At 38.4% G+C, this 27,023-nt stretch overlaps 2 protein-coding genes and 1 long non-coding RNA gene across 3 annotated transcripts in view; all 3 read left to right on the top strand.

The window, feature by feature from the left end:
* Positions 1–651, top strand: part of TIMM8B (translocase of inner mitochondrial membrane 8 homolog B) — a 4,155-nt gene extending 3,504 nt beyond the window's left edge. Inside the window, exon 2 of the mRNA XM_072425606.1 lies at positions 274–651. Within this exon, the coding sequence (XP_072281707.1) occupies positions 274–441 (168 nt within the window). The 3' untranslated portion in view covers positions 442–651. The remainder of the gene's footprint in view (positions 1–273) is intronic.
* Positions 1–27,023, top strand: part of PCSK7 (proprotein convertase subtilisin/kexin type 7) — a 501,704-nt gene that overhangs the window by 358,397 nt on the left and 116,284 nt on the right. The window lies entirely within an intron of this gene.
* On the top strand, positions 4,696–12,054 carry LOC140340330 (uncharacterized). Its single transcript, XR_011922629.1, has 3 exons — positions 4,696–5,330; positions 5,416–5,521; positions 10,633–12,054. It is a non-coding gene; the product is annotated as an uncharacterized lncRNA (long non-coding RNA).

Raw genomic sequence — 27,023 nt, 5'->3', positions numbered from 1 at the left:
GGGGATTTTAGTGTAGGCGAAAAAATACGGGCTTAACCAAAATAGCAAAAATATTTAGTGCGAGAAATTACGGGCTTAGCGGTTAGGGGGTTAATAATAATAATAAACAGGATTTATAAAGTGTCAACAAATACACAGGTCTGTACATTAAATAGGGGTTGCAAATCACATATACAGACAGTGACACAGGAGCCGGAGAGGACCCTGCCCCCGAAGAGCTTATAATCTAGTTTACAATCTTTTTTTATTAATATCCTTTTTCCCCTTCTCTAGGTGCACAATTTTATGGATGTCTGCTGGGATAAATGTATGGACAGACCTGGCAACAAGCTGGACTCCAGAACAGAGAGCTGCTTAGTGAATTGCGTGGACCGATTTATTGACACCACCCTGACCATCACCAACCGCTTCACTCAGATTGTTCAGAAAGGAACACACTGACCTCCCGATCCCATGGACTGAAAAGATTTTTGTGTTTGATAAAAAAAAAAAAAAGGCTGACTGACTTTTTCAGTTTTTTGACTCTGATAACTCACAGGAACTCAGTTCCTTCTGCTGATATATGTAGTTTCATTTTTTTAATTTCACAACTTAAATGGGCAAAATCTGTTTTAGGTGTCAATAAAATGCTGAGAGCTATTGGTACTCTTACCTACAGTGTTTTATTTGTCCTTGCTTCACATTCCTATATTTACAATTTACAAAGATTCTGATCTTTTTGTTGACTTAGACTGTGTAAACACGTGCAAAGGCTCAGGGCTGATATCGAACTAGAATCTGGTGCGTGTACAGTCCTCGTCGTCCATCTTTCCAACGACCGTCCTAGCGGATCCACAGATAATGGAAGACGAGCGTTCATAATGGAGGTGAGGGGTAGAGAGTGCAGCGGGGTGCTGCTTCGTCATTTTCCCCCCTCTCCATAGAGCAGAGCTGTATGTACATCACTTGTTCTTGCATCGTGCAGTCTTTTCTCGTTGGAAAGGATTGTAAAAGATCCTTTCCAATGACAATTAGGCTGGGTACACACTTGCAATAAGCCTGAGCTTTTTAGTGGGTTTTGATAAAAGATTAGAGATCAGTTTGAAACTAAAGACAACCTAGTTTTTTTTAGACCCATTTGGGAAGCAACTGGAAGGAGACATTTATATAAAGAAGTCAGTTTCCACTTTTCTCTTTTGTAAAATAGAATGTGGAGTCTCGTAACATGACTATGGACTTTGTAAACTGCTGCGTAATATAAATACTGTGTAATAATAATCTGACTACTTTTTGGTTACTATGGCCAGCATTTTTCCCTTTGCTCCATGCTGGCTCATATCACAAAATGTCCAACTTGTTAGCACACAGCTAAAGCAGGAATGTTTAGATTAGAATACAATTATACATTTGCCTTGATTATGTATGGCTAGCAAGAGATAATCAGCCCAAATCCTGCCTTGAATTACCTTGCTGGAAACTGCTGTTTCCAAACTCACTGACTACATGCTAATTCCAAAAAGTGTGAATAATTCATGCAAGTGAAACATCTGCCCTGGAACTACCATACCATACATGTTAGTGAAAGCTTCTATAAAAGTATCTAGGCTTCAGTTTTTTAATTTTCATTTTATTGTTATAATCATCGTATTTCAGGGATAGGGAAATTGATGTAACTTGCCTTTAAAAGCTGTAATATCATACAAAATATATTTATTGGTGGATAATGAATTCCTTGCTTTAGAAGTATGAGTATAAGTGCTTCCTTACAAACGTTCCGATTGCCTTTGCATAGGTATGTTATAAATGATTATATTTTAATCAGTAGTTTGTAGAAAATTATAAACCAGAATAAATTCCAATGAATTGGATAAATCTGAAAATAAAGCAAAGGTATTTGGAATCCACAGGCTCCGAATCCGAAACCGAAAGGAAATAACTGGAAAAGATAGAGGAAATGAACTTTGAAGACTCTGACATTAAAAACATTCCATTCCATACCTAGATGAAGAAATGTACTGAAATGTGATGTATGAGAGTACGTTGTTTGTTCATATTTGAAAGTTGCTTAAAGTGTAAAGCCAAAATTTTTTGTAGGGTAGGAAAAGGTTACATTTCCTGTCTGTTTTTATTTTTTCTGCTCTCTGTCCCATTGGGGAAATCTCCCTTCACCTGGAAGTTGGAAGAAATTCCCCAACGTGATGGAATAAGTAAATATGTTTATAATTTTTATAATATTTTTGTGTTTGTTACAACACACAAAAATGATGAATGCCAAAAAAGAAAGCCTTGTCCCCCCAGAAATCAACTTTATTATTTATAGAGACCCTGCTATCAATGTGAAAACACAAACATAAAGTTATATTTTAAATGCTTTCTTGGTGCACTCATGTTCCTGGAACATTACAATATGAACTTGCTAGAAGCTAACTACGACAAAAAGGGTAAATTCCCCTGCGCAACTCCTTAACTTTGCACTTTATTGTTCTCTCATCTTCAGGGAGTGTCTAATTCTGTGCTGGCCCATCTCCTCCACTTCTAACCTCCCTACATAACCTTTTATTTAACTGCCAGGGAAGGTGCCAAGGGTACACTACAGATGGTCATAGCTCTGGGTATGCTGGGGCTGCAGAGCCAAGATGCACAGGGGAAGGTTTACAGGTAAACAACATACATAATATATTACATGCACTAAAAATACAACTTTTTTTTTTACTAAATAATATGTACCTGCAGTCTATGAAAAAGGAACAATATGACTGATTACTGTTAGTAACAATTGCAGTTTTTATCAGCATTAATTTGACTCAATTTTGAGTCATTGCATTTGAATCATTTTTTTTGCTGTGAATGTAATGTTCACCCTTTACCACTAGGGAGATCTGCTGAGACAGAATTGAATTGATATTTCAGATGTTTCACACGTGTTTGCAAGATTCAACTTCAGAAAATGGCCCTGATATATTAAAGCTCTCCAAAGCTGGAGAAGATACACTTTCATCAGTGAAGCTGGGTGATCCAGCAAACATGGAATGGATCTGTTCCTGGATTAAAAACATTTGCTAACAATTTGCAAATGATTTTTTAAAAATACATTCCAGGTTTGCTGGATCACCCGGCTTTACTGATGAAAGTATCCTTTTCAGCCTTCGAGAGCTGTAATAAATCAGAACCAATTTGTCAGATTTACTGCTTTAAAAATACACCCTGTAATGTTTAAGGTCAGAAATAAGTGTATAAAAATCGGCATGTTTTATATATATATACTAGATCAATCTATATCAATCAGTTTTGAGATTTTTACAAATGTACGTTTATAATAAAACATTTTCAGACTACAAAGCCACCACTACATATAAAACAACTGACAACTATATACCAAGCCATACAATAAATGTTGTCAGCTGTCCAGGTAAAAAAAGTCATAAATCCCTTGCTAAGTGGAATGTACAGTAATTTACTCTAGAAAAGCTCCTGATTCCATAAGTATATATGTTCTATCAAGGAACATGAAACTAACATAATGAGAATCTCATATCTAAGTGGTAGGGTTGGTATTGTGAAATGCTAACATAGGCCAAGGTCAGCAGATTTAGGGCTGGAAGGAGGGATTCATCATTCTGCTCACAGTGGCTGACACATCCCAGGGCAGCCTTTCTCAACCTTTTTAATATGAAGGAACCCTTAAAAAAACTTTCAGGTCATCAGGGAACCCCTGCTATATTTGCTATATGCACAGCTCACAGTACATTAGTGTGGTGGTCGGTATCACCCTTACAGAGAGCCAAATAGATTATTGGTGACCTAAGAGTCACAAACTGCTCATTGCTCAAAGAACCTGCTGGCAACCTCTGGAGGATCCCTAGGGTTCCATGGTCCTGATTGAGAAACATCGTCCTAGGCTATATTGAAGGTTCCTTGCTGCTTCTCCTCCCACCAGTGCCATACTTTATTTTTCCCTGCCTTGGAGTGTTTCTTTGGTGGCTACTGAAATTTACCATTCAGGTCCAAAACACTGAGATTTTAGTGATAATGATTGATTTTACTGTTGATTTAGATTGAATATATGCTTTAGCTAATAGATGGTTCTCTTATTAGAGTGGTTTGAGGAGATGCTGGTACAGCCAATGTCTGTTCTAGATATTGTTGGAATTTGTGTTTGTGATGAGTGCTGTTATCATCCAGCCTTGGTGGAGTCGGCTAAGATAATACAGGTAGTTCCCGGGTTACATACGAGATAGACTGTAGACTTGTCCTAGGACAGATGTTTGTCTCAACATATTATTAGGCAGCATGGTGTCAGTTACTGTAAAAAATCCTCACAGTGAGTTATTAAAAAACAAAGCAAAAAAAAACTTTATGGAGCCTAGACATTCATTAACTTCCGGAGCAAGCTATGCTTTGATATTCAAAAAAAAAAAGCAATAGCAGAGTTTTTCTTGGTCATTAAAGAGTTACAAGAGGCTGCAGAAAGAGCTTACCCCTCTAAGGTCACCCACAACCTCAGCTGTGTTTAGTAAAAGATTTCTTCTGCAAGTCATCCAAACCACCACCCACCCTTCAAGCCCCCATCCTGCACACAAGCTAGCAGGGAAGTCCAGTATGTATCTAGGAGTCGTCCATATGTTGGATGTCCTTAACCTGGGGAATACCCGTAGTAAGAATTATGTCTCCATTAGTTGTTGTAAATTTAGATGTAATGTCATGTTGATTCTACAATGCTGATGTAATGTAACAAGAACAAAATATCTTTTTGGGACCCCACTTGGCATCATCAGAATTTCAGCTTAAATGGTCCTCACTCAGGCGTAACAGTCAGACCTTCTGATCCTACCATTGGGTCTCCACACGTGTGCTTTGCTTTTCTCTATCTTTAATCTTTTACTTTGTAACTTTTATTCCAAATAAACCCTCTAGATCCGGGGTGTCCAAACTTTTTGCAAAGAGGGCCAGAATTAATGAGGTGAAAATGTGTGGGGGCTGACGACTAAGCAGGGTTAATGTGGGCGTGGTCTTCGTGGGTCCCACACAGCACACACCCACTCGGGTGATGTGAGGGATTCCCTCTGCATAGGAGTCCAGTGTCAGTGTGGGCTCTGTGCAGAGCATGCCCTTTGCACACATGGGGACTCCCGTGCTGCCGATTATTGCCGCAGAGTAGCAAGCTGAAAATTGCAAGGCGGTTGGTAAAGTCTAATGAAATATAAAATGAGCGTGTGAGTGCTGGTGGGCCGCATAATATTGATTTTATGACAGAGGCTGCGGGCCGGTGGAAATTTGAAACACGGGCCGCAATTGGCCCCCGGGCTGGACTGTGGACATGCCTACTCTAGATCATCTCACGGTGGACAGAGGTATTGTTTTTTCTTTATTACTAATTGTAGACCCTACTATACCTGCACCTACAAGCCTATTTCTTTTCTCATTCTTTCATTACAGTTTTGATTTGGCCTATATGTGTCATAGAGGGCTCTAGGATGTCTGATGGGTCATGTGACCAGGCTCTGCACCTACCATCACCCTAATCACTGTGATTCATGTATTGGTAAACCACATTGCATTATAAATCTGCTTTTTTCACTTTCTCAAATATGTTTTTGTTAATCAGTATATTGTTTCTATTACTTTTACATAACCTTTATACTGAAGAGTTTTAATCTTGATTGGTTTTGAAGCCCAGAATAATAAACATAAAATGTATAATGTGATATCATATTAACTATATAACATTTTACTTTATTCTGCAATTCACTATTCTGTTGACGTTAGCGTCATCTAGTGGCCAATTAAAGGCATTGCTATAATTTATAAAGAACATATTAAGTGATTTTCTTGCTGTAGTTCATTTTTATGGATTTTCTTCCATCATACTTTAAATAGTTGTTTTTAAATTAGCTATATTAAAAGTTTATATTATGATTGTATTTTTATTTTAGTGAGAGAGTTCGACCCACAAGAGAAAGAGCGAGAGAGAGAGACTGCTTCTTTAGGGGATTGGGATACCTTTGGGGTTACACTCATATATGGAATTAGCAATACAGTATGTTTAATTAGAATGTGCAGATGTATTAGAGAAAAATGATATTGCCAGGCTTGTTGAAATTGCTGGAACTTTTACTGGATTGTATACCAATTATGCCAGTTGCTACCATTCTCTGAACAACCCGCGCTATAACTCTCTGTGAATTACATGACATCTCCTCCTTATTTTCATCTCTTTCTCTTCTTTTTACCTTCAGTATGTTCAAAACTAATATTGGATTTCATAATTAGGGTACCTTTGAGTAGTAATTGGTATACAATTTGGTAAAGGTTCCAGCAATTTTATCAAGTAAGCCTAGCAATATAATTTTTCACTAATATATCTGCACATTCTAATAAGCATACTGTATTGCCAAAACTTTATATGATTGTAGCCCCAAAGGTATCCCAATCCCCTGATGAAGCCCTGTGGGGCAAAACGCGTAGAGTGGGAAACAGATCTGTTGTTGTAAATGTACCTGAATATACTTTAATATTACTACTCTTTAAGTAAAAGACTAGTGCATCCATGTTAGCCTAGGGCTAGCGTAGATGATCTCTGTCTATTTTTTAGTATGTTGAAAACAAATAAAATGAAGTGATTATATAAAAATACTCTTGCCCTACAAAAGCCTGCTCTTTTCTCTCTCTCAAACTACCTTTAAAATTTTATTTTAGTTTTAATGTAAATTTTACAAAAGCTAAAGTGACTTTTTGCGCAGGACATATAACGCAGGACATGCACAGTGTCATAGGACCTCAGGCTTTGACAAGGGGAATCCCTTCCAAAATGTGTACCAATCCAATCCATTTACAAAACTAACCTGTAAGCGCTGTCAGCTTAGAATTGCTTTGTTGGTATAAAACAGAGGATAATCAGATTTGATTTTTTTAAGGTGCTGCCTTAGTGTTTTTTTAATACATCTATTTAAAGACATTTCTGCCTGGAGATCTCATGAGCAATAAGAGCATTGTCCATTTCTAACAATACCCATGACTGGTTGATGGACTGATTTTTGCTTAGTGTATTAGTCTGACATTTTTATTATTATATCTATTTATTTATTAGACTCTTTTAGACTGTTTCAACTTAAGGTTGCTAAAAAAAATAACACCACTTTATTTTTAGCATTTTCAGGTGGTCAACATGCTTTAGGCTTGTGTCAATCAGTTTGACGTTAGTTTGTGCTTTGTTGTTAGTTTGACATCAGTTGTAAGCACTTCTAGGATCATTCAGAATTCACTGACGGGTGCATCTGGCCTTCCTAAAGTAAGAATTGTATTTATATAGACTTGCATGGGTAGTGTGTACTTCTATGGGGATGCAAAACCTCCTTTGAAGAGTAGAATGTCAAAAATCCCTGCAGGTGTAAGAGATCTGTGCTCTCATTAGCTTCTTTTACCTTGAATCCCTCTGCAGCTAGCAGGTCTGACCATGAATCTCCTGGTTCTCAGATCATGTTTTCTTCCTACCCTGTACCTTGTGACTCCATGCAAACTAACCTAATATTGGACACTCCATCTGCTGGTGGTGGTGGAAACATCACCTGAAGTACCTGAGCTGTAGCACTCCTTCCAGTGGCAGTTATTGGTAATCTGTAACAAGATCTTTTGCCCAGTCATGTGATCTTTCCTATATAAGAAAGTTACAGGCTAAACAAAGTTATCTAAACACAAAGTTTCCAGTCTCTGCTCTCCAGGCATCCTGTGTGTCTCCAGTTCTGATCCTAGCTTTTCTGATTATCCTCCACTATGGCTTGGCTTCAAATATTGAAACTGCATCTTGTCTTTCTGGGTTCTGATCCTGGCTCTGTTCTGCTTATCTGGCCTTTCCTGACCTTGACTTTTGACTATTTTTCTGCCTTCTAAATCTGAACCAGCAACAGTCAGCTGTCAACTCTGACTTATGCATGGGCCACAACCTGGGCACCAACTTCCAAAGTCTTGCAGGGCATGCTAGTGAAACTGGAAATTGCTGCCTTAGACTCTATGCCTCGTCCATGCTCCAATCAAGCAGGCTGCTTACACAGAGAGTTCAATGACAAGCCATTAACACTGGCTCTAAAATGTATTTAACAATATAATCTATACATACCACGAATCATTTGAACTCTATTCTTTTGGACAAATCTGCAGACCTGTATATAAAACAAAGCACCAAGGAGGATCAAGACTTACTCATGAAAAAATGTAGAATATGTCCTGTATCACATCTCAGGAATTCCTTTTCCTAGGCTTTCCACCTCCCTTCCTTCTCTGCTCTTGTTTCTATAAATACATAAATTCAACCAGAAGTGCATTAACTACTTGAGTCTCAGCGCCTTTTCCCCTTATAATCTGGTAAAGTTGCAGATTGTTTTATTTTTAAGTTTTAGAGATGTCTACATTTCATGCCTTATACTATTTAGCATTTGTAATCTACCCTGCAAAAATGCATTTTTCTATACTTTTTCTAACACAACATTTACATAATTAGTGCACCCTCAGATCTTTACCCCATGATATTATACAAATAAAATAATATCACATTGTTGCATGGTGTCTCTAAGGTTAGCACTCTGGTCTTGGCAGCGCTAGGTCCCAGGTTTGAATCTTGGCCAGAACACTGTCTACATGGAGTTTGCAGGTTCTCCCTGTGTTTGCATGGGTTTCCTACCACATTCCAAAAACAGTAGTTAGGTTAGGTAAGTTAACCTAACTGCAAGTTAACCTAACTGCAAAAAATGCAGTTAGGTTAACTTGCTTCCCCTTAAAATTGACCTTAGACTGTATTAGTGACACATGACTATGGTAGGGACATTAGAAGGTGAGTCCCTTTGAGGGACAGCTGGTGACTAGATTTGCAATATAATTACTACATAATATGTTGGTGCTATATAAATACTGTGTAATAATTGTTGGATTTACTGTAAACACCTTTTCTCTGTAAGATATTTGTACATTGTGTTTGTTTATGCTATTCTTATTTTATTATATGTATTGTTAATTTTATACATTTCCTCAAAAAAAAATATATTTAAAAAAATGATATCACATGTGTGTGTGTTTTATGATTGCATTTGATGTATGTAAGGCGTGTGAATGGGATTATATAAATTGTGAGCATATTATTAAAGATAAGATGCTGGGGGAGGGCACAAAGAAGAACAACTGCCAATTCCAATGTATGATGTGAGAGCTCAGCGGTAGGGATCATGTGACAAATGCTGGGCCTAGCAAGTGCCCGTTAGGCCTGTGCACAACATCATAGAAGGTGGTCACATTGCTCTAATATAGGCAAAGTACAGGGTGTTTTCCCTTGCAGGCATGGAAATAAAAATGCAGCAGAGGCACTTACAGAAGAGACTATAAAGAGCTTAGGGTGGGCTTTACATTGACACTGCCATAACTGGGCAAGGTGATGGTATCCCTTTAAGACTGAATATCATGTTTTTACATAAGAATAGGCACCTAAAATATCAGAGGTGGAATAGGAAAAGCTGCAGTGCCTAAATCTCTTTCAATATCTCATAATAAATTATACTGATTCCAAGACAAGGCTTTATTTATAAAACAGGAAATCTTACATTCCCTCAAACACTCTCTGGTGGGAATCTTCCAGGTCCATGTGTTTCAATGGTGTTAAATAATTACCACTAGGGAATATTTGAGGAAAAGCCAACTTCCCCGGTTTATAATTGGAGCCCTAAAAAAGTAGCTCAGTACAGACAACTGTATCTAGGAGGATCAATGTTAGAGATTTACTGTCTTGCAGGTGACGTGGTATTAGCTGAGGCATGCAGTGAAACTTGGAATTCACCCCGTAAAGAGTGATGGGTTGGTAACCCTAATGGCCACCAGACTATTTAGCTGTAAAGATGTCACCAAGTTAGGACAGTAAGGCTTAGGTCAGGACAGGTAGCTATCAGGAAGCAGAGTCATAGATAGATAACAGGAAAAAGAATCTTATACAGGCTGAGGTTGGGCAGGCAGCAAACAAGAAACAAAGTTAAGGTCAGCCTGAGGTCAGAATCCAGGAAATCAGACAATGTTAGTGCTAGGGAAAATTGGAGGTAAGCATTTTAAAGATCCAGCAATAACCTGCAAGTAGACCCTAAAAACGCCCTTCTAAATCTAATCACTGCCTATTCACACATTTGGATAAAGTCTTGTGAATGGTCCTGCACGTATACTTTGTAAGCAGCAACAGAAGGGTGCACAACGGGCAAGAAGGTGAACACATGAGCAGAACAGTAACAATCCCTATAATTACAGTTTATGAAACATTATCATTATCATATTGCATCTAAATAAGTTTTACATTTTGAGTTAAAAATCTCTGTAGCCACAGATTAAAATGGAAAGGTGGGATAAAATGATTGGTGAAATTAGAGTTCTTTCCTAACTTTCTGCATTTCCCTCTGACAATGCGCCACTTATTGTGCATATTGTTTAACTAACTTGTGAAGATTTTGCTCTACACGGTGGTGTGGGCTGTACCAGCAATCAACCATAACGGAATGCCCTAAGGCTACCCAATAGCAATAAAAAAATAACAGTTAATAAAACCACAATAGACTACAGATTGAAATAGAAAGGTGATTTATTTTATAATAGGCAGATAGACAGCTAATACTTTACTTCATTTTTTTGCAGTGCCCTCAGTGCAAGATGCTCAACAAAGCTGACAAGTTGAACTATCTGAACTGACTGGAATTACCTCAAGAACCTTGATCCTCTGGGGGTCCCAGACACAATCTTCCTCTAAGCCACTATCAACCATACCACACTTTGGAGGTACCCATGCTGTATCATAGCCATGGTCATGCCATGTCTTTTGCCAAGGGTGATTTTGCCTGTCAATTTTTTTGACTTTACCCACATTCACCCTGAGCTTCAAAACAACCTGGTCTGTTTTATCCCCTAAGGGGTAACGTAAAGCTTTGTTTAAATCTCTACTAACATAGACACCTCTTCCCAGCATGCCATCCTTTGACCTCCTAAATCCACGCTTTGTAATACTTTCCGCTGCAGAAGCTGTAGTGCCATGGAACATGGTGTAGATCCTTCCATCATCTGGTGTATCAGTGCCTTGAAGAAATATTTCTTTAAAGTTTGGTAATAGCTCCTCGGCCCATAAGTCTCCAAGGATATTAAAAGGAAATCCAAAGGAAGAGGCCATGGCTACTGAAATGAAAATAAATAAAATAATAAAAATTTTTTAGGGAAATTCTATTGTCAACAAGGAGAAAGTCAATGTTGTAAATTACATTGGTTTCTTTTGAATAAATGTTGAATTTAGTATGCTTTGGACATTTTAATAACTGAGTTATTCAGCCACAATATTAATTCAGGTTTTAATTTTTTTAAGGTTTTCATTTAAAGGAGGCTCCATCCATGGCAGCCTCTGCAAATTTTTCATTTTGGCATTCATGTATGTTCATTTACAGGAATGTTGTGAGCAAGTACCCAGAAGGAGCTTTGCCTGCCACCACCTTTACCTTACTCCAGTTAATATGCTCACAAAAAAACTTATTGGTTAGAAAATCAATGACCATTCATTTTTTGTTTTATATTTTTCTAACAGAATCATAAAATATTTACCTGACACATGAGGTAGAAATCAGTATATGGCAACACTATTCTTTACTGCGATTTCTCCCTTTAGTAAAAGCCTGTAACATATGATAAAATGAACAGAATGGTAAAAGTAAAAAAGGAAGCACAAAAGTGCGGTAAGCCTGAGTGTGGCTTGGGTTAAAAAAAAAGAGATGAAAGTGGTAACCCCAAACCACACTCGGGGCAGCTAAAAAAATGAAATATAAGGACTTTCCTTGTCCTATCAGCATCCTCTGGCGTCCTCCAGTGTCCTGCCATCCTCTGGCTGCACCCTCTGCATTCAGCCGCAGCTAGGGGCGAGGCAGGAATTTCAAATTATTTTGTATTGCATTCAATACAAAATATTGTAACTCCTATTTAATGCACAGCACTTCGTAATATGTTGGCACTATATAAATCCTGTTTATTATTATTAATAATAATAATAATATTAATATTGAATACAATACATTGGATTTATGTCTAAAAGTGGTACATTGTCTTTCATGAAAATTTATTTTACAATTTAATATATTTTAATAGTATGAGTATAATAGTTTGAAACACAAAATCATGTCAAAGTTTATTATTAAATTTAATATTATTTTTTTAATTTATTTAAGTTATTATTTTGACATGATTTTGTGTTTCAAACTTTATTATACTCATACTATTATATTATACTGTAAAAAAAAATTTCATGAAAGACAATGTACTGCTTTTAGTCATGAAAATCCAGACAAAAATGAACCCCACAGGAGGTTAAAGAGTTTCAAGAGGTTGCAGAAGAGCTCAGTCCTAAAGATCACCCACACACACCTTCCTGTGTTTAGCAAAGGATTTTTTCTGCAGGTCATGCAAACCACCCCCCATCAACCCTTCATACTGCATATGAACTAGCAGGGAAGCCTGTTTTATCTACGAGTCATCCGTATGTTGGATGTCCTTAACTCCAGGACTACCTGTATACCAGTCTGCTCATTCACCAGATATTAACCTCCCTGGTGGTATTCCTGAGTGTGGCTCGGGGTTAATTTTCAGTACCAAACGTGGTAACCCCGAGCCACACCCAGGGTGGAATTGTAAGGCAATTTTAAAGCTCACCTGGTCCCCACGTGCCCGGGGCATCTTCCAGCGGTGCGTCCTCCAGTGGTTCCGACGTCTTCCTCCGATCTGCATCCTCTGCCAATGCCCAACCAGCATCTGTCTCGCCTGGCGATGCCTGCCCATCATCTGCGTTCCTGGCGTGTGAACATTGGGGGTGTGAGGCCGGGGACGCAGATGCTGGGCGGGCATAGGATGTGTGTGGCTGGAGGACAGGATCAGGTGGAAAATTTAAAATGATAAGTAATTTTAAATGTACCATTTTGACATTTAAAAATACTAAAATAGTCAGACCACCAGGGAAGTTAAGCTATAGACCCTTTTGATGCTGAAAGTAGAAAACGCCAACTGTTTTAATCTTTTGCCAGTCAGTATAAAAAGAAAGTGAGAACCAGAAAATGAAAGAAAGATAAAGACACAGTGAAAGGAATATATTTTTGCTGAGTTTTGAATTTAAGTTGTTTTTGTGTTTTTGCTATATTTTGCAGTTAATTGAGTTGTGTCGAAACTAGTTATATCCTCCTTATCAGTAGGTCAATATTTGCTCCATCCTTAACTTGAATCTTCTTACCTTGAAACATCTTGTTCAGCGAAGTTGTTAATTAAGTTTCTTGTTACTGACTAACTACTAAGTGTCTTCCACCTGGTTGTCTGACTATATAAACTGTGATGTGAAAATAAAGTTTTGAGACAGTATATAACTATATATGCTTAAGTTGCGTGTTGTGTTAATCACTGCTCCCAACGCGTTGAAAACCGAGGTCACGATAGAGAGGGAAATATTGGTCTGGGATCAATAGGAAATCGCCTTAACACACAGTCATAGGTATCAATGTTAAAACCAAATTTTCATATGGCCCCCATCATACTCTCCTACCTTCAAGATGTAAATGAGAAATAATACCTCCTGGATATCTGGTGAATGTGATGATGATGCCTCCTATTTTAGGAAAGCAATGCTGTACACTAAAACAACCCCTTTGTTTTAAGATAGAAATGCTGTAAAGTAATTACCTGGATTTTTTTCTCAATATATATATATATATATATATATATTTATTTAAACCCTAATTTGCTAGGTGTACTGATGCAATGTTCTGCAGAAACACCTCACTCTTTATTCAAACACCCCCCTCCCCCTTAATCCATTTCCAGGAAATCAGTGGTGCTTATGAATATGCCTACAGGGGATGGTTAGAAAGTCCTTATATTGTACATGGATATATTGCTACGTGCCAGGTCTGTTTTTACACCAGTGCACAACACTTTAGCAAGCTAATGAACACAGCGTACAATGATACAATGTTCAAAAATGACCATTGGGTAACAGTTAATTATTATTTTTATTATTGTTATTAATAATAATAGAAAGTGGCAACATTACGCAGTTCTGTACTTTAAATAGGGGTTGCAAATGATAGACGAATACAGACAGTGACACCGGAGGAAAGGACCCTGCCTCAATGCATGTCCAATCTCAGGCATATACAGAAGAGCAACCCAAAGGTTCTGTATATGTTCTGTATAGGTTGCACTCAATGTGGGTTTCCCCTTCAGTTTTTACTATCCTAGCAATAAAGACAGAAGGACATGAGACCTCCTCAAAAAAGAAAAAAAAAAAATCATCAAAAGCAAAATAAAAAGAAACAGATTTTTTGTTATGTAAAAGGGATAGCCATTCTTTTATATAATGTTGAAGATGATCATAGGTCAGTTTCAAGAAGTTTTAGTTCACTTTTTCCAAAATTAAAGGTATAAAAATATACAAATGGTATAAAAATATAATACATTTGGTTAAATAAACTGGAAAAGGAAGAGAAAAGGACACGGTATTTATGTCTAGTTAAAGCTAACAAATGGATTTTCAGTGAATAACTACAAAATACTCCGTTAAAGAATGAGTCACACTTTTCTTAACCTTCAGGCCTGATAGAGGACATGCAAAATAGTTACAAATAAAGTGCAACTAAATACTAATAATGTTTTATTAAATAAATTATAAGTTAAATTAATAAATACAATTTAACATTTATAAAGAATTAAAATAGTATAGTTTATTATGTTTTTTTGGGGTTTACCTTCAAGCCTGATGCACCACATAAAAAATATGCACAAGTAAGATTCTGTTGAGTATGATTTAACTTTTTTTTACAAGATATCATTGACAAAAAATTGCTATCGGCAATTGTTTGCAGAGATGCCTGCTTTTACAGCCATGAATTATAGCATGTTTGTGGCTTTTATTAAATCTTTAGTAGGTAAATTTCACATAGAAGTTAAAAGCAAATTACTAAATAATATGAGAAAACAAATTCATATACAGCATGTGTTCCTATTTTTCACACAGATTTGAAAAGGTTGCTTTATAAAAAGTCTCAAAATAGAAAAAACTCGGTCTGGACCGAGGTACTCACCAGGCGCCTGATGAATCTAGTCTAAGCTTGCATTCTAGATGCCTCTGACTTTTGTAGGCTTTCTAATAAGTTTCATTTTCAGTTGTAATATCTATCCTGATGTTCTTTAAAGCAACTTTTTCACAGATAGCACATCAGAAAATAACAGAGAGAAACAAGAAAAAATGTATTTTATGGTCAGTCAATTTTGGTTACCTACTGTTTAAAGAATTAACCATTATATGCGGTTGTAATGTATATGATTTTGTAGAGAGAAAGGGTAAAAAGTTTCAAAATGTTACTATAATAATATAGTAAAAGTATTCGCTGTTACTATAATAGTAGATATGTCTGGATAAAAAAGTGTAACATATCTGAGCAGAAGAACCTAAGAATGAATCACAATATTTCTACCAAAGGCCAGTACTTGCATAATTGAAAAACTACTACACCCATACTTTAGAGATCCTCATATTATTATTATTATTATTATTATTGTTATTAAACAGGATTTATATAGCGCCAACATATTACGCAGCGCTGTACATTAAATAGGGTTTGCAAATGACAGACTAATACAGACAGTGATACAGGAGGAGAGAACCCTGCCCCGAAGAGCTTACAATCTAGTAGGTGGGGGAATTTCACATTGTGGGCAGGTCGTGGGAAAGAATGTGTGAGAGCCAGGATGCAAAGTTGTCCACAAATTGTGATACTGGGCCAGGGGGGAGGTAGACAACAGCAACAATGAGGGTAAGGGGCTAAAAAGTCGGACAGAGTGGACTTCAAATGAAGTGAAAATGAGAGAAGGTGGGGTAGAAAGAACTCTGTATGTACAGTTAGGTGAGAGAAGGAGACCCACACCACCCCCGACTTTGTTGCCAGTCTGGGGGTATGTGTAAAGTGCAGGCCTCCATAGGAGAGAGCAGCAGCAGAGGCAGAGGAGGAAAGCCAAGTTTCAGTGAGAGCAAGAAAGTTCAGAGACTTAGAAAGGAGAAGGTTGTGTATGGAGGATAATTTGTTGCCAACACATCTGGCATTCCATAGACTGCCAGAGAGAGGGGGTAAGGACTTGGGTAGGATGGGTAGGGTGAATGGGGATGAGGTTAGGAGAAGGGAATGTCTTACTGAGAGTGAATGGAAAGTAGAGGCTGAGTGGGGGACCAGGGTTGGGTGAGATGTCACCAGAGAGTATCAGTAAAGTAAAAAGGTGCAGGAGCACAGACAGAGAAATAAGGAGAGTGAAAGAGCAGAGAGATGAGTTATCAGACTGGGGAGTGCAGGGAGTAGTGGCAACAGAGAGAGAGCAGGATGAATAATACATTTTACAGATAATTGGGAACCATATGCGTACAATAAACAATGTGGCAAACTGAAGTCCAAGAGAAGCAGTCCAATAATATAGGTTCAAGTGAGGCTTGTAAACTTGTTCCAGGAGTGCAGGATGATGATTCAGTCAAAGAGATGGTTTGATGTAATACCAGCTTAGAATGGTAGCAGCAGCAGAGAATGTGTTGGAGTCCAGGTGGATAATTCGGTCCAAAGGCAGGAGGTAGAAGTTAAAATAGTATGTCCAAATCTGTTCCAATTCCTGTGTCAATTCTTTGGATTAATTCCCATTGCACTTATAATTTGGGCACTTGAGATTAATCAAACATCTAAGCACCAGCAGGCTGAGAAGGACCTTCACCGGCAAGGTTAACCACTCTGTTATCCTTTGCCAAACACCCATTCATAGGTAGACGGCCACCACGTGCTTATACGGAAGCATGCACCGTTACCCTTGACAACCGTGTCGCCCACTGCCACTTTAGACAGGGATGTCTCAGCAATCACAATGTTTAGTAGTGTTTTCAGGTTAGCAAGTTACACTTCTTCTAGAGATTCCGCTTACTCTTTTTATAGTGTTTAAACATAACAAAACACAGTGCATAAACAAGTAACATAACAAAACACAGTGCATAAACACGTACAGAAAAATAAAGACTAATCACAGAAAAGTAACAGTACAATAGCAACATGGTAAAATAAAAGGGAATAATTGTGAAAATATACTTTAATTAGAGTTGGTTTTCCTTGGTCCAGGTTGCTGTGTAAAGTCCAAGTTATTAGTCAGTCACTGGGCACCCTACAGTGCTCAATGTGTCAGTGCCGTTGTCCTTAGCAACAAGATGATATCAGTGAGAGCTGTCTCTGCTAGACTTACATGCCTTGTTCTATGTCAACCACAGAGGTGTGACTAATAGGGCAATCCAATGACAGCAGGGTGGGGGATATCTGAAGGGCTGTGTCCACATGGATTATGATGTTCTGTGGACACCTCCAAAATGTCCTTGTTCTAGCAATATTCATAAGTCCATAAATTCAGGTTTTATGAACTGCCAAGCCCCAGATTATTAGTCAGCACAGAATAAGGACATCACAGAGACCAAACTAGGCATGTCTGGGACTTATAGTTTACCAGAACAGGCTAAATATGGTTTCCAGGCTTTCCCCAGGCTAGAGACTGGGACTAGTTCCTGGTCCTAAAATGCTCACCATAATGATCTGGCTTTGAATCGGCTAACTACTACTCTACAGAACTGTTGGTGGAAAAATAAAGAATATTACCCTATTTTTCGCCGTATAAGACGCTCCGGAATATAAGACGCAGCCAATTTTAAAGGAGGAAAATCTAGAAAAAAAAGATTCTGAAAGATTATTCCCCTTCTGATCACTCATGTGCCATTCATACCGGTATTCCCCTTCTGATCACTCATGTGCCATTCAAATTCCCTTTCTGATCACTCTGTGCCTTTCAAATTCCCTTTCTGATCACTCTGTGTCATTCAAATTCCCCTTCTGATCACTCTGTGCTTTTTTTCCACTGTAAGGCAGTTAGGACAGGGAACAGCAGGGGGGCGCTGTGCCGGCTTCTTTCACTGCAGCCAGGAGAAGACATGCGCTGCCAGAGAGGAGAGGAGACACACGCTGCAGCCAGAGAGGAGAGGAGACACACGCTGCAGCCAGAGAGGAGAGGAGACACACGCTGCAGCCAGCGAGGAGAAGAGACACACGCAGGATCGGGTATCGGGTGAGTATCTTATTTTAATTATTTTATAACACATTTGTCGTAAAGGGCGCACCAACTTTTCCCCCCCAGTTTTGGGGAAGAAAAAGTGCGTCTTATACAGCAAAAAATACGGTAATAAATGTAGTCCTGAATACAGCTCAGAGGTCAGTCAGAGGCCAATCCACTAGTCTTAGCTTCCAGATACTAAGGTCTATGACACCTGGCCACACAAAACTCCAACTTTACAATGTATGTTGTAAACTAGAGGGTCAGGAGAATGCTGGTTGTCAGAGAAAGAAATATCTGATAAGGGGAAATTTATTACCCTAGTCTGTTGTACTTTTAAGCAAAGACCCTAAAGAAGAACTCTAACCTCCACCACTCTACATTGATGCTATCCCCAAAACCACAAGAATTCATTTTTAGCTTCTCTTTTGTCAGAAATAGATTTTGTCTAATATCTTGCATTTATATAGCACTGACATATTATGCAGCTCTTTACAGTCCATAGTCATGTCACTAGCTGTACCTCAGAGGGGCTCACTAATGTCCCTACCATAAATTCATGTCCCTAACACAGTCTAGGGCTAATTGTTTTGGGGAAGTCAAACTTGCCTGCATGTTTTTGGGATGTGGAAACCTGTGCAAATACAAAGAGAATTGACCTTAGTGTTGCAAAGGAAACTAGTGCTAGCCAATGAGTCACCATTCTAGAATATTGTACCTTCTAAATTATATCCTTACACCTTATTCATGTGTAAAGATAAAAAGTAACAAAACTTCTTTCAAAAAACATAAAACATAACTTTTATGTCTCAGGAAATTATTAGATTTTTTAAAATAATAATACTTCAACTTCTTTTCCTCTGATTTAAAATCTGTATTAAAACTGTATGCTTTAATATTTTTTGCTTTGCATTACTTTACAAAATAATAAGGTGCGTATAATGACTTTGGTGATCCAGAGAATTATAGATTTTATAAAATGATTATGTAGCAGAAAACGTGTGTGTTGGGATGAATGAGACAAATATCTGGCCAGCGATCCCCCACCGCAACCATGTGCACCCCTGTGTACTCCCCCTGACGCTGTTGCCTGCAGCAGCAGCAAAGGGGATCAAGCAATTAGCTGTCTGACCTCTGGTCTGCGGCTGACAGCATCCCTATTTCCCTTTAGCTGTGCATGTGCCTGTCTCAGCATCCTCTGCTCAGTAAATTAAGAAAGTGTGTGCAGCTGAAGGGAATTTCATAGTATTTGCTGCAGCCAGTGAATGCATTAGTTCCTGGCTATGATCTTGCCCTGACATGCATGGGCTACTGGTCCTTTAAAGCTTCTCAGCTCCTTGGTACTAGTTGCTTGTTGTAGTGTTTAGTTAGTCTAATCTGCTATTGGTTATATATTTTGTTGGATTACCTGTGGCTGACTTCCTGTTTTCTGGAAATGAGATTGTTTACTGCTTGGACTGAGCTTGTGACCCTGACTCTGCTTTGTCTTTATCCTTAGATACCTCATGTGGTGCACTAATACCAGTGTATAACCCCCGGTTCTGTTTCTGGACTGTACTACATATCTGTGAATCACGTAGTAACTAACCCTGGACTGTCTGATATCCTTTTGCGCCCCCTGTCCTGCTTTTTGTGGGTATCTGGCCCTCTGCCAGTCTTCCCCAGAAGCCATCCTTTGTGCACTGAAGCCCTGGGGATACATATGTACTGGGATGGCACAATTAGCCTCCCATGGGCTTACTATAAGGGTAGAGTGCGGAGTTAGAATGGGAGATTGGCAACTGGTGAGCACTGGTGCAGGACCAGTGCCTTACAGTGTGCTTTGAGACTGCTTCTCTTTAATTGAAAGTCTGTATAAAGCTGTAAATACGAAGGGGTGCTGAGAAGTTCCTGGCTTTGCCCCCTTCCAGATGAAATAGAAAAATGAGTGTGGGTGCATATGACAGCCTAATATCTTAGTATGTAACTGTGCAAATATCAGGTCTTTGCGATTCTTAAAACTGTTTTTTCTTTTAGTGAGAAGCTGTGATAGCAGAGGCACAAGCAAGTTTCATGTCGCTGGAGTTAAAGGCTATCATTAAAGTTTTGTTTCTCCAGGGAAAGTCAGCAAAGGACATTCACACTGAGATGTCACAAACACTGGGGGAGAAGTGTCCTTCCTACAGCACTGTCAAAACTTGGATATCTCGTTTCAAGACTGGGCATTTCACCGTTAAAGATGAGCCCCGGCAACCTGCGATGCTGTTCATGAGCTGATTATGGAGGACCGGCGAATATCCACAAAAAAGATAGCCCAGATACTTGACATCTCACAGGAGCGTGTTGAGTTTGTTATCACCACTATCCCAGACATGCGCAAGCTTTCAGCGAAATGGGTGCCGAATTGTTTGAACAGTGATCAGAAGAAGGAACGAGTTGAAGCATCCAAAGCCATTTTGGCCCATTTTGAAGCTGCACAGGACTTTACTGCTAGCTTAGTGACTGAGGATGAAACCCGGCTCCACATCTATGATCCTGAAACCAAGGAACAGTCAAAGGAATGGTGCCACAGCGGGTCCCCGCAGCTAAAGAAGTTCCGAACCCAGAAAATTGGCCAAAAAAGTCATGGTGTCCGTTTTCTGGAACAAAGACAGTTTTCTGTTGGTGGACTACCTACCTCAGGGCTCTAGTATCACCGGACAGTAATATGCTAACCTCCTGGACCAGCTGAAGGAGGCAATTAAGACGAAACGCTGTGAAAAGTTGACGAAATCGATCCTTTTTCTGCAAGACAATGCACCTACACACACGTCCAACGTTGTGGCTGTCAAATTGAACACCCTGGGTTTCCAATTGGTCCACCATCCCCCCTACTCACCTGACCTGGCCCCTTCATACTATTACATGTCCCCGAATTTGAAGAAACACCTGAAGGGGCAATGTTTTGAGGACATTTCTGACATCCAAGATGCTGCTGAGAGCTGGTTTGTGGCCCAACCAAAGGTCTTTTATTTGAACAGTCTAGAAAAGCTGCAACTACGCTGTAAAGTGCATCAGTCTCAGGGGGGTATAGGTTAAATAAACGTGTTATCTCATAACTCTGGCTCTCTTCTTTCTGGGCAAAGCCAGGAACTTCTCAGCACCCCCTCGTACAAGACTGGGAAAGTGGGGTTTTAGGGGAGTTAATTCACTTTTCTTGTTCCTTCATTTGTATTAATTAACCAACTAAACTCTGCAATTAAACTGCTGCTTCCCCACAATGTAGAAGCCCACTCTGCTGCAGTTAGCAGGGCACAGGCTTTTCTTCCTAGTGACTGCAAGAATATAAACAAAGATTTTGCACGGCTTTTGTTTCAATGCCAATATAAAGTATTTATCTGCTTTAAAAGGTGCAATTGGGCTTCTAGTTTGCAACACTGAAAAGACTAAAACAGACTCTGTTGATCATGGTAAAGCTTAATCGATCACAGTAGGTCCTGGCATAAACTTAATACCACATTTGGCCATGATAAAATTTGTCAATGGTGATTTCTATGAATAAGTGAGTTCCCTCTATCAGGCCAAATATGATCCCTAATTCAAAAGTTTTTGTTAGTCTTTCAAAGATAGGCTAGTTCTTCCTAATAGAGATGTATCGCCTCCATTAAGATAAACGTATTACCTACAATAATATATTTGTTCTGAACTTTGTCAGTACCAATTTCACGACAGACTATTGATCATCTCCAAACCAAAATTTTGAATTTCATATGGGGATTGGGGGGGGGGGGGCAGAGTAGAATACAAAAGACTACTTTGTCTGCACCTCGTGTTCAAGGAGGTCTGGGAGTTCCCCATCTCTAGCATTATGCCAAAGCAGCTCAATTGGCACAATTACCCTTATGCAATATACTGGAAGCTTGGCACAGTTGGTCATGTTGGAAGGGCTGGCATGCTGGCAATTGAATCCATGATGTGGGTAGCTAAAAAAACAGACCAGTGATACCTTGCCCCACTCCGGCTTACTCCCTTTTAATTTGGGACAGACTCCAATCTAACCCCACTAGCTTTACCCCACCTACCGCTTACACATGTAATTTTCCCTGGGGAGGGTTCGGGATCGCTTTAGCTGGTGGATAAAAAAAGGATTCATGCGTATTAAAGATGTTATTGGCATGCATGCAATGTTCAGTTTCCAGAACAAAACGAGCAAGAGGTAACTCCCCAGAAAGAGTATTTCAGATACAAGCTTAAATGAAGAAGGAAACAGTCTTTGAACAGAAATATGGCTTTGACCAATAAGTGGTTAAATGTATCTGTATGGGTTGTTTCTCTTCAATAAATGCAAAAATTGTAGTTTGACATCTTGTAACACCTTGTTTTGTTATGATATGGTATGTCCTATTGTTTACTCAATCACTAGTTAAATAGTTGGTCCAACAGGATGTCATTGTTATAATGTGATGTGTCTTGTAATGTTTATATGATAAAAAAAGCAATGAAAAAAGATTGAAATATAAATAAGTGGTCATAGTGTAAAGATATATAGCCACAATGTGGCACATCTATACATTTGCTCACTTACTATCTTGCTTTAGCTTCTAATTCACACTATGAGATATTCACAGTGTGCAATGAAATTTGTGTAAGCAATTTAATTACAGGAGAGGGACCTGTACAAGTGAGCAGGGCTGGAGCTCAGCTTAAGGGTGTAGACAGAGTGTGGAAGCATTAGGCTTTGTCCATGGTGTGTCTCATCCCGGATCTAAATATTTAGACTACTGGGTACATTCTTTCATTGTGCAAATTTTAAAGTGTACTGCTTTTGTAAACTGTATCACAGTGTAACAAGAAGCAAACAAGCAGCAAGCTGCCTTACATGATTGGTGTTGCTCTGTGTGTGTTTTTTCTTTGTTTTTTTTACTGCATCCAGAATATGCAACCACATAGGATTTTTATTTTGAGGTGATAACGCTTGTATCATGAATAAGCATATTCTATTATTTACTGATGTGCTATATATTTTTTAATAATATGTAAAATTACTCTCTCCAGATAATTTCAGAAAAGAAAAAAGGAAAATACTGTTGTATAAAACAAGCTGACATTTGTTTGTGAATTCTGCTGCTATTCTTATGGGATTTTATTTTTTAGTTAAACTAGGTTCAAACTAGCATTCTTGCAAATGGGTTTTAAGTGTTTTTTTCTGCTTTCAAGGATTTAAAACCTTATTTGTTTTCAAACATTTTTCAGATGACTTAGGACCCAGGCCTTGACATGCAATGACTCCCCTGCAATTTCTTAGACAAGCATTTGAAAGTGTTTTTTATTTTTTTCAGGTGAACAGAATTGCAAGACAATAAAAACACTGCAAATTCTTACAAAGGGCTGCACATGAACCTGAAAAATAAAAGCATTATTGGCCAGTTTATGGGTGAATGAGGTTTCTGTTTTGTGTTCAGGGCTTTTTAAAATCTTTACTGTTGGGGTAATTTCATCCACTTTGTGGGTGAGCAGTGGTTGTTTTAGGAAGGCCAATTCTCACATGGCACTAACCAATATTCTGGAGCTGCCCACTGATGTGCCCTTTTTTGAAACAAGCTGCCACCAGTACTCAGGGCTGAATGACATCTAGTATCATTTAACTCACTTTCTATGGTCCTAGGCTGTTACGGATAAACCCGCTATGTATGCACGTAATCACATTACAATGGGTCTGATTTATTAAAGCTCTCTGAGGCTGGAGAGGATACACTTTCATCATTGAAGCTGGGTGATCCAGCAAACCTGGAATGGATTTCTGATAGCAAATGTTTTGAATTCTGGACCAGATCCATTTCAGATTTGCTGGATCACTCAGGTTCACTGACAAAAGTGTATCCTGTCCAGCCTTGGAGAGCATTTTTGCCACACTATTCAGTAATAATGACTAATTAGGCAGAGGTAGGTCCCTATGACATGGGTAGAGGGGTCTTAAGATTGCATGTATATTGTATTTATATTGGGGTGTTGGGTGGGGGGGGGGTACTAGAATGGTTGATACTAAAAAGCAGTATCACAAAAACCACAGTCAGAGACTTCTGGCTCCAAGGAATAATCAATGGTTGTTTTTGGAGGGGTCTTACATTTAAGAACATATCACAAATAGAATCATAATATACTGTAGCAGTGGTGGAGAAATGTCAATCAGCCTACTGTCAGCTGGGTTTGAGATCAATGGTGTTTGAGGGTTTAGCAATAAAACTTAATAAGCTGTAAAAGACACAAATAACACAAATATGGAAAGTTTATTAGGAAGGTATTAGCAATTACCTAGATTAAAACACAATAGCAGAGATTAAAAATATAGTTTGCCAGGAAATGTTGAATTTCAAGTAAATTCTTATTGTGTCATCCTTTACAGGACCAGAATATCAGCAACCCAAGTTTCGTTTCTCAAAGTGCATAAAAAAGCTCTTATTTATATACACAGTCATTTCATACTGGGGAGGTAGTAATTGTATATTGTAATAGTAATTGTATAATAATTATATATATATAAATTTACTTTCATGTCACAGGATATGTTTCACACAACCAATAAGCATTGGAAGATGGGAGATTTCTTTTTGTTAGCTTGCCCTTAGGAAAACAGTGTGAGTAGGCAGAGGTAGAAGGATGGGAGGTGGATGCAAAACACCCCAACTTGTTGCTCCCAACATACCTTTATGATGGGCAAGACCTGATTACCTGTGATATGTGATACAGGAGATCTTTCATTAGCCCCATCAAGAATACAGTGAGTAAGCATATGTAGGCAGCATCTGTTGGATGCGGTAAAGGGGAAGTGCAGCTAGTTGTTCTGTTTCTTTTTTTTTAAATTAAAATTATTTTTTAGCACTTCCAATCAACTGGGAGGGTTGGGAACCATCTTGTGCATGCATTCCCACACGGTTGAATTTACAGTGGATTGTGGAACAATTACTGAAAGATATAAATGTCTTCCGGTTATGTGCTTGCTTTTCATCCTGTGCAACACATACAAATGTAGTTACCACTCCTAGGGGCATAGAACAGACCTTTAGACAGATCTATCTGAACTGAGCTGTAGTGACTTCATCTCTTAGGTGTGGATCACACCACAAATGACACTCCTGATACTGACCTTGTGTCTTTAACTAATGCTGCATTTAATATATAGTTCTGGACCAAAGAGCCAATCACATCAGAAAAAAATAGAATTTATGGAGGAGTTCTGTAAACATGCAATTCATGGAACACCCAACGCTGCCATATTTCTAGGAAAAGGGAGATCTGAAAATAGCAATGGCTGCAGATTGAAATAAAAGGGCGATTTAGGTACATTTACAAAGTATTAACTTTCTGGAGGATATTGCAGTCTACCAATTCTCTAAATCTTTGCTGTGCAATTGTCTGTTCAAGTAAGTCGAGAAGATAGTGCCTTCTATACTCTGAATTGATAAATGCTATACCAACCACCTTGATCCTCTGGGGATCCCAGACACAATCTTCCTCTAACTCGCTCAGAACCATACCACAGTTGGGAGGTACCCATGCTGTATCATAGCCATAATCATGCCATGTTTTCTGCATAGGGTGATTTGGTCTGTCAATTTTTGTGACTCTACCTACATTCACCCTGAGTTCCAAAACAACCTGGTCCGTTTTATCTTTTAAGGGGTAACGTAGCGCTTTCAAATTTCAAATCTCTTCTAACGTTCTAGCGTTCAAATCTCTGCTAACATAGACACCTTTTCCTAGCATTCCATCTGTTGATTGACCGAATCCATTCTTCATTATGTTGATGGCTGCAGAAGATGTAGTGCCATGGAACATGTTGTAGATCTTTCCATTTGTTAGCCTATCTGTGCCTTGAAGCGTTAATTCCGAAAAGTTGGCTAATCTCTCCTCTGCCCAGAAGTCTTTAGATTTTGTCATAACGTTGAAAAAATTATCCATTGTTACTGGAAGATAATTATTTAAAACATAATAATTACAATAATATGATATCAGTATCTCTTAACATAATTGTGGATCTGTTTTTTCAGTATGACTTGTAAACCTAATAAAATATCATTGATATATTCAGTGAACCCAGCACGCAGGTAAAGAAATAATGGGGATATATTTACAAATGTGATACAAAAAACAATAACTTTCCTAGTGTAGTGAAGAAAGGGAAAAGAAATGTGCCAGATTTTTATTGATTTGACCCTAGTATAAAGATTTCTGCTTTAATCCTGTACCATGCTGTTGGTAAGAAACTGGGGGTTTGCTTTTACACATGGAACCCCTTATTATAACAGAAGGTATGTTGTCACTAGCAAAGCCCCATTCCTGAATCACCTATTATAACAGATACATTAAAATGTATCTGTCAAAATAATAATTACTTTAACCACAATTCTGCATTACTAAGTGTGTGACATGACTGTACTTTTTTCATGTTTGTTATATATAAAAAAAAAAAATTTCCACTAACTTGTTTTATTTACTTCCCAATCAACAAATGTTTCAGTGAATGTCAGATAAACTGACCCCAAGTGGTATTTTATCTGCTATTGTTTTCTTTTAAGATTTGTTTCTTTTATTTATGTCTGTCTCATATTAATCCATGCATTTTAATAACATATAATAACATATTTATAACACTACAGTTTTTTTTTTGGTGGGGGGGGGGGGGGTTCTTTCTTGCTCATCCCTTATATACAGAAGTTTACTGGGGTTGACACAAACAAAAAATAAATAATACACTGGTTGTAAGGATGGGGGACCATGGAAATAGAAACACAAAACAGAATGTTGAATTTGAGGCTTTTAATGAACTATGACCCATGGATATCTTTTAGCACATACAGATAAATCATTTTAATGCTTAGCAGACATGTACCAGGCAGTTCCTGTTAGCACACCTAGGAATTTATAAATATGGGATT

Source organism: Pyxicephalus adspersus, chromosome 11, assembly GCF_032062135.1.
Source record: "Pyxicephalus adspersus chromosome 11, UCB_Pads_2.0, whole genome shotgun sequence".
NCBI lineage: Eukaryota > Metazoa > Chordata > Amphibia > Anura > Pyxicephalidae > Pyxicephalus > Pyxicephalus adspersus.
Note: the sequence above shows the minus strand (reverse complement) of the source record. Positions and strands in the feature narration are given on the sequence as shown.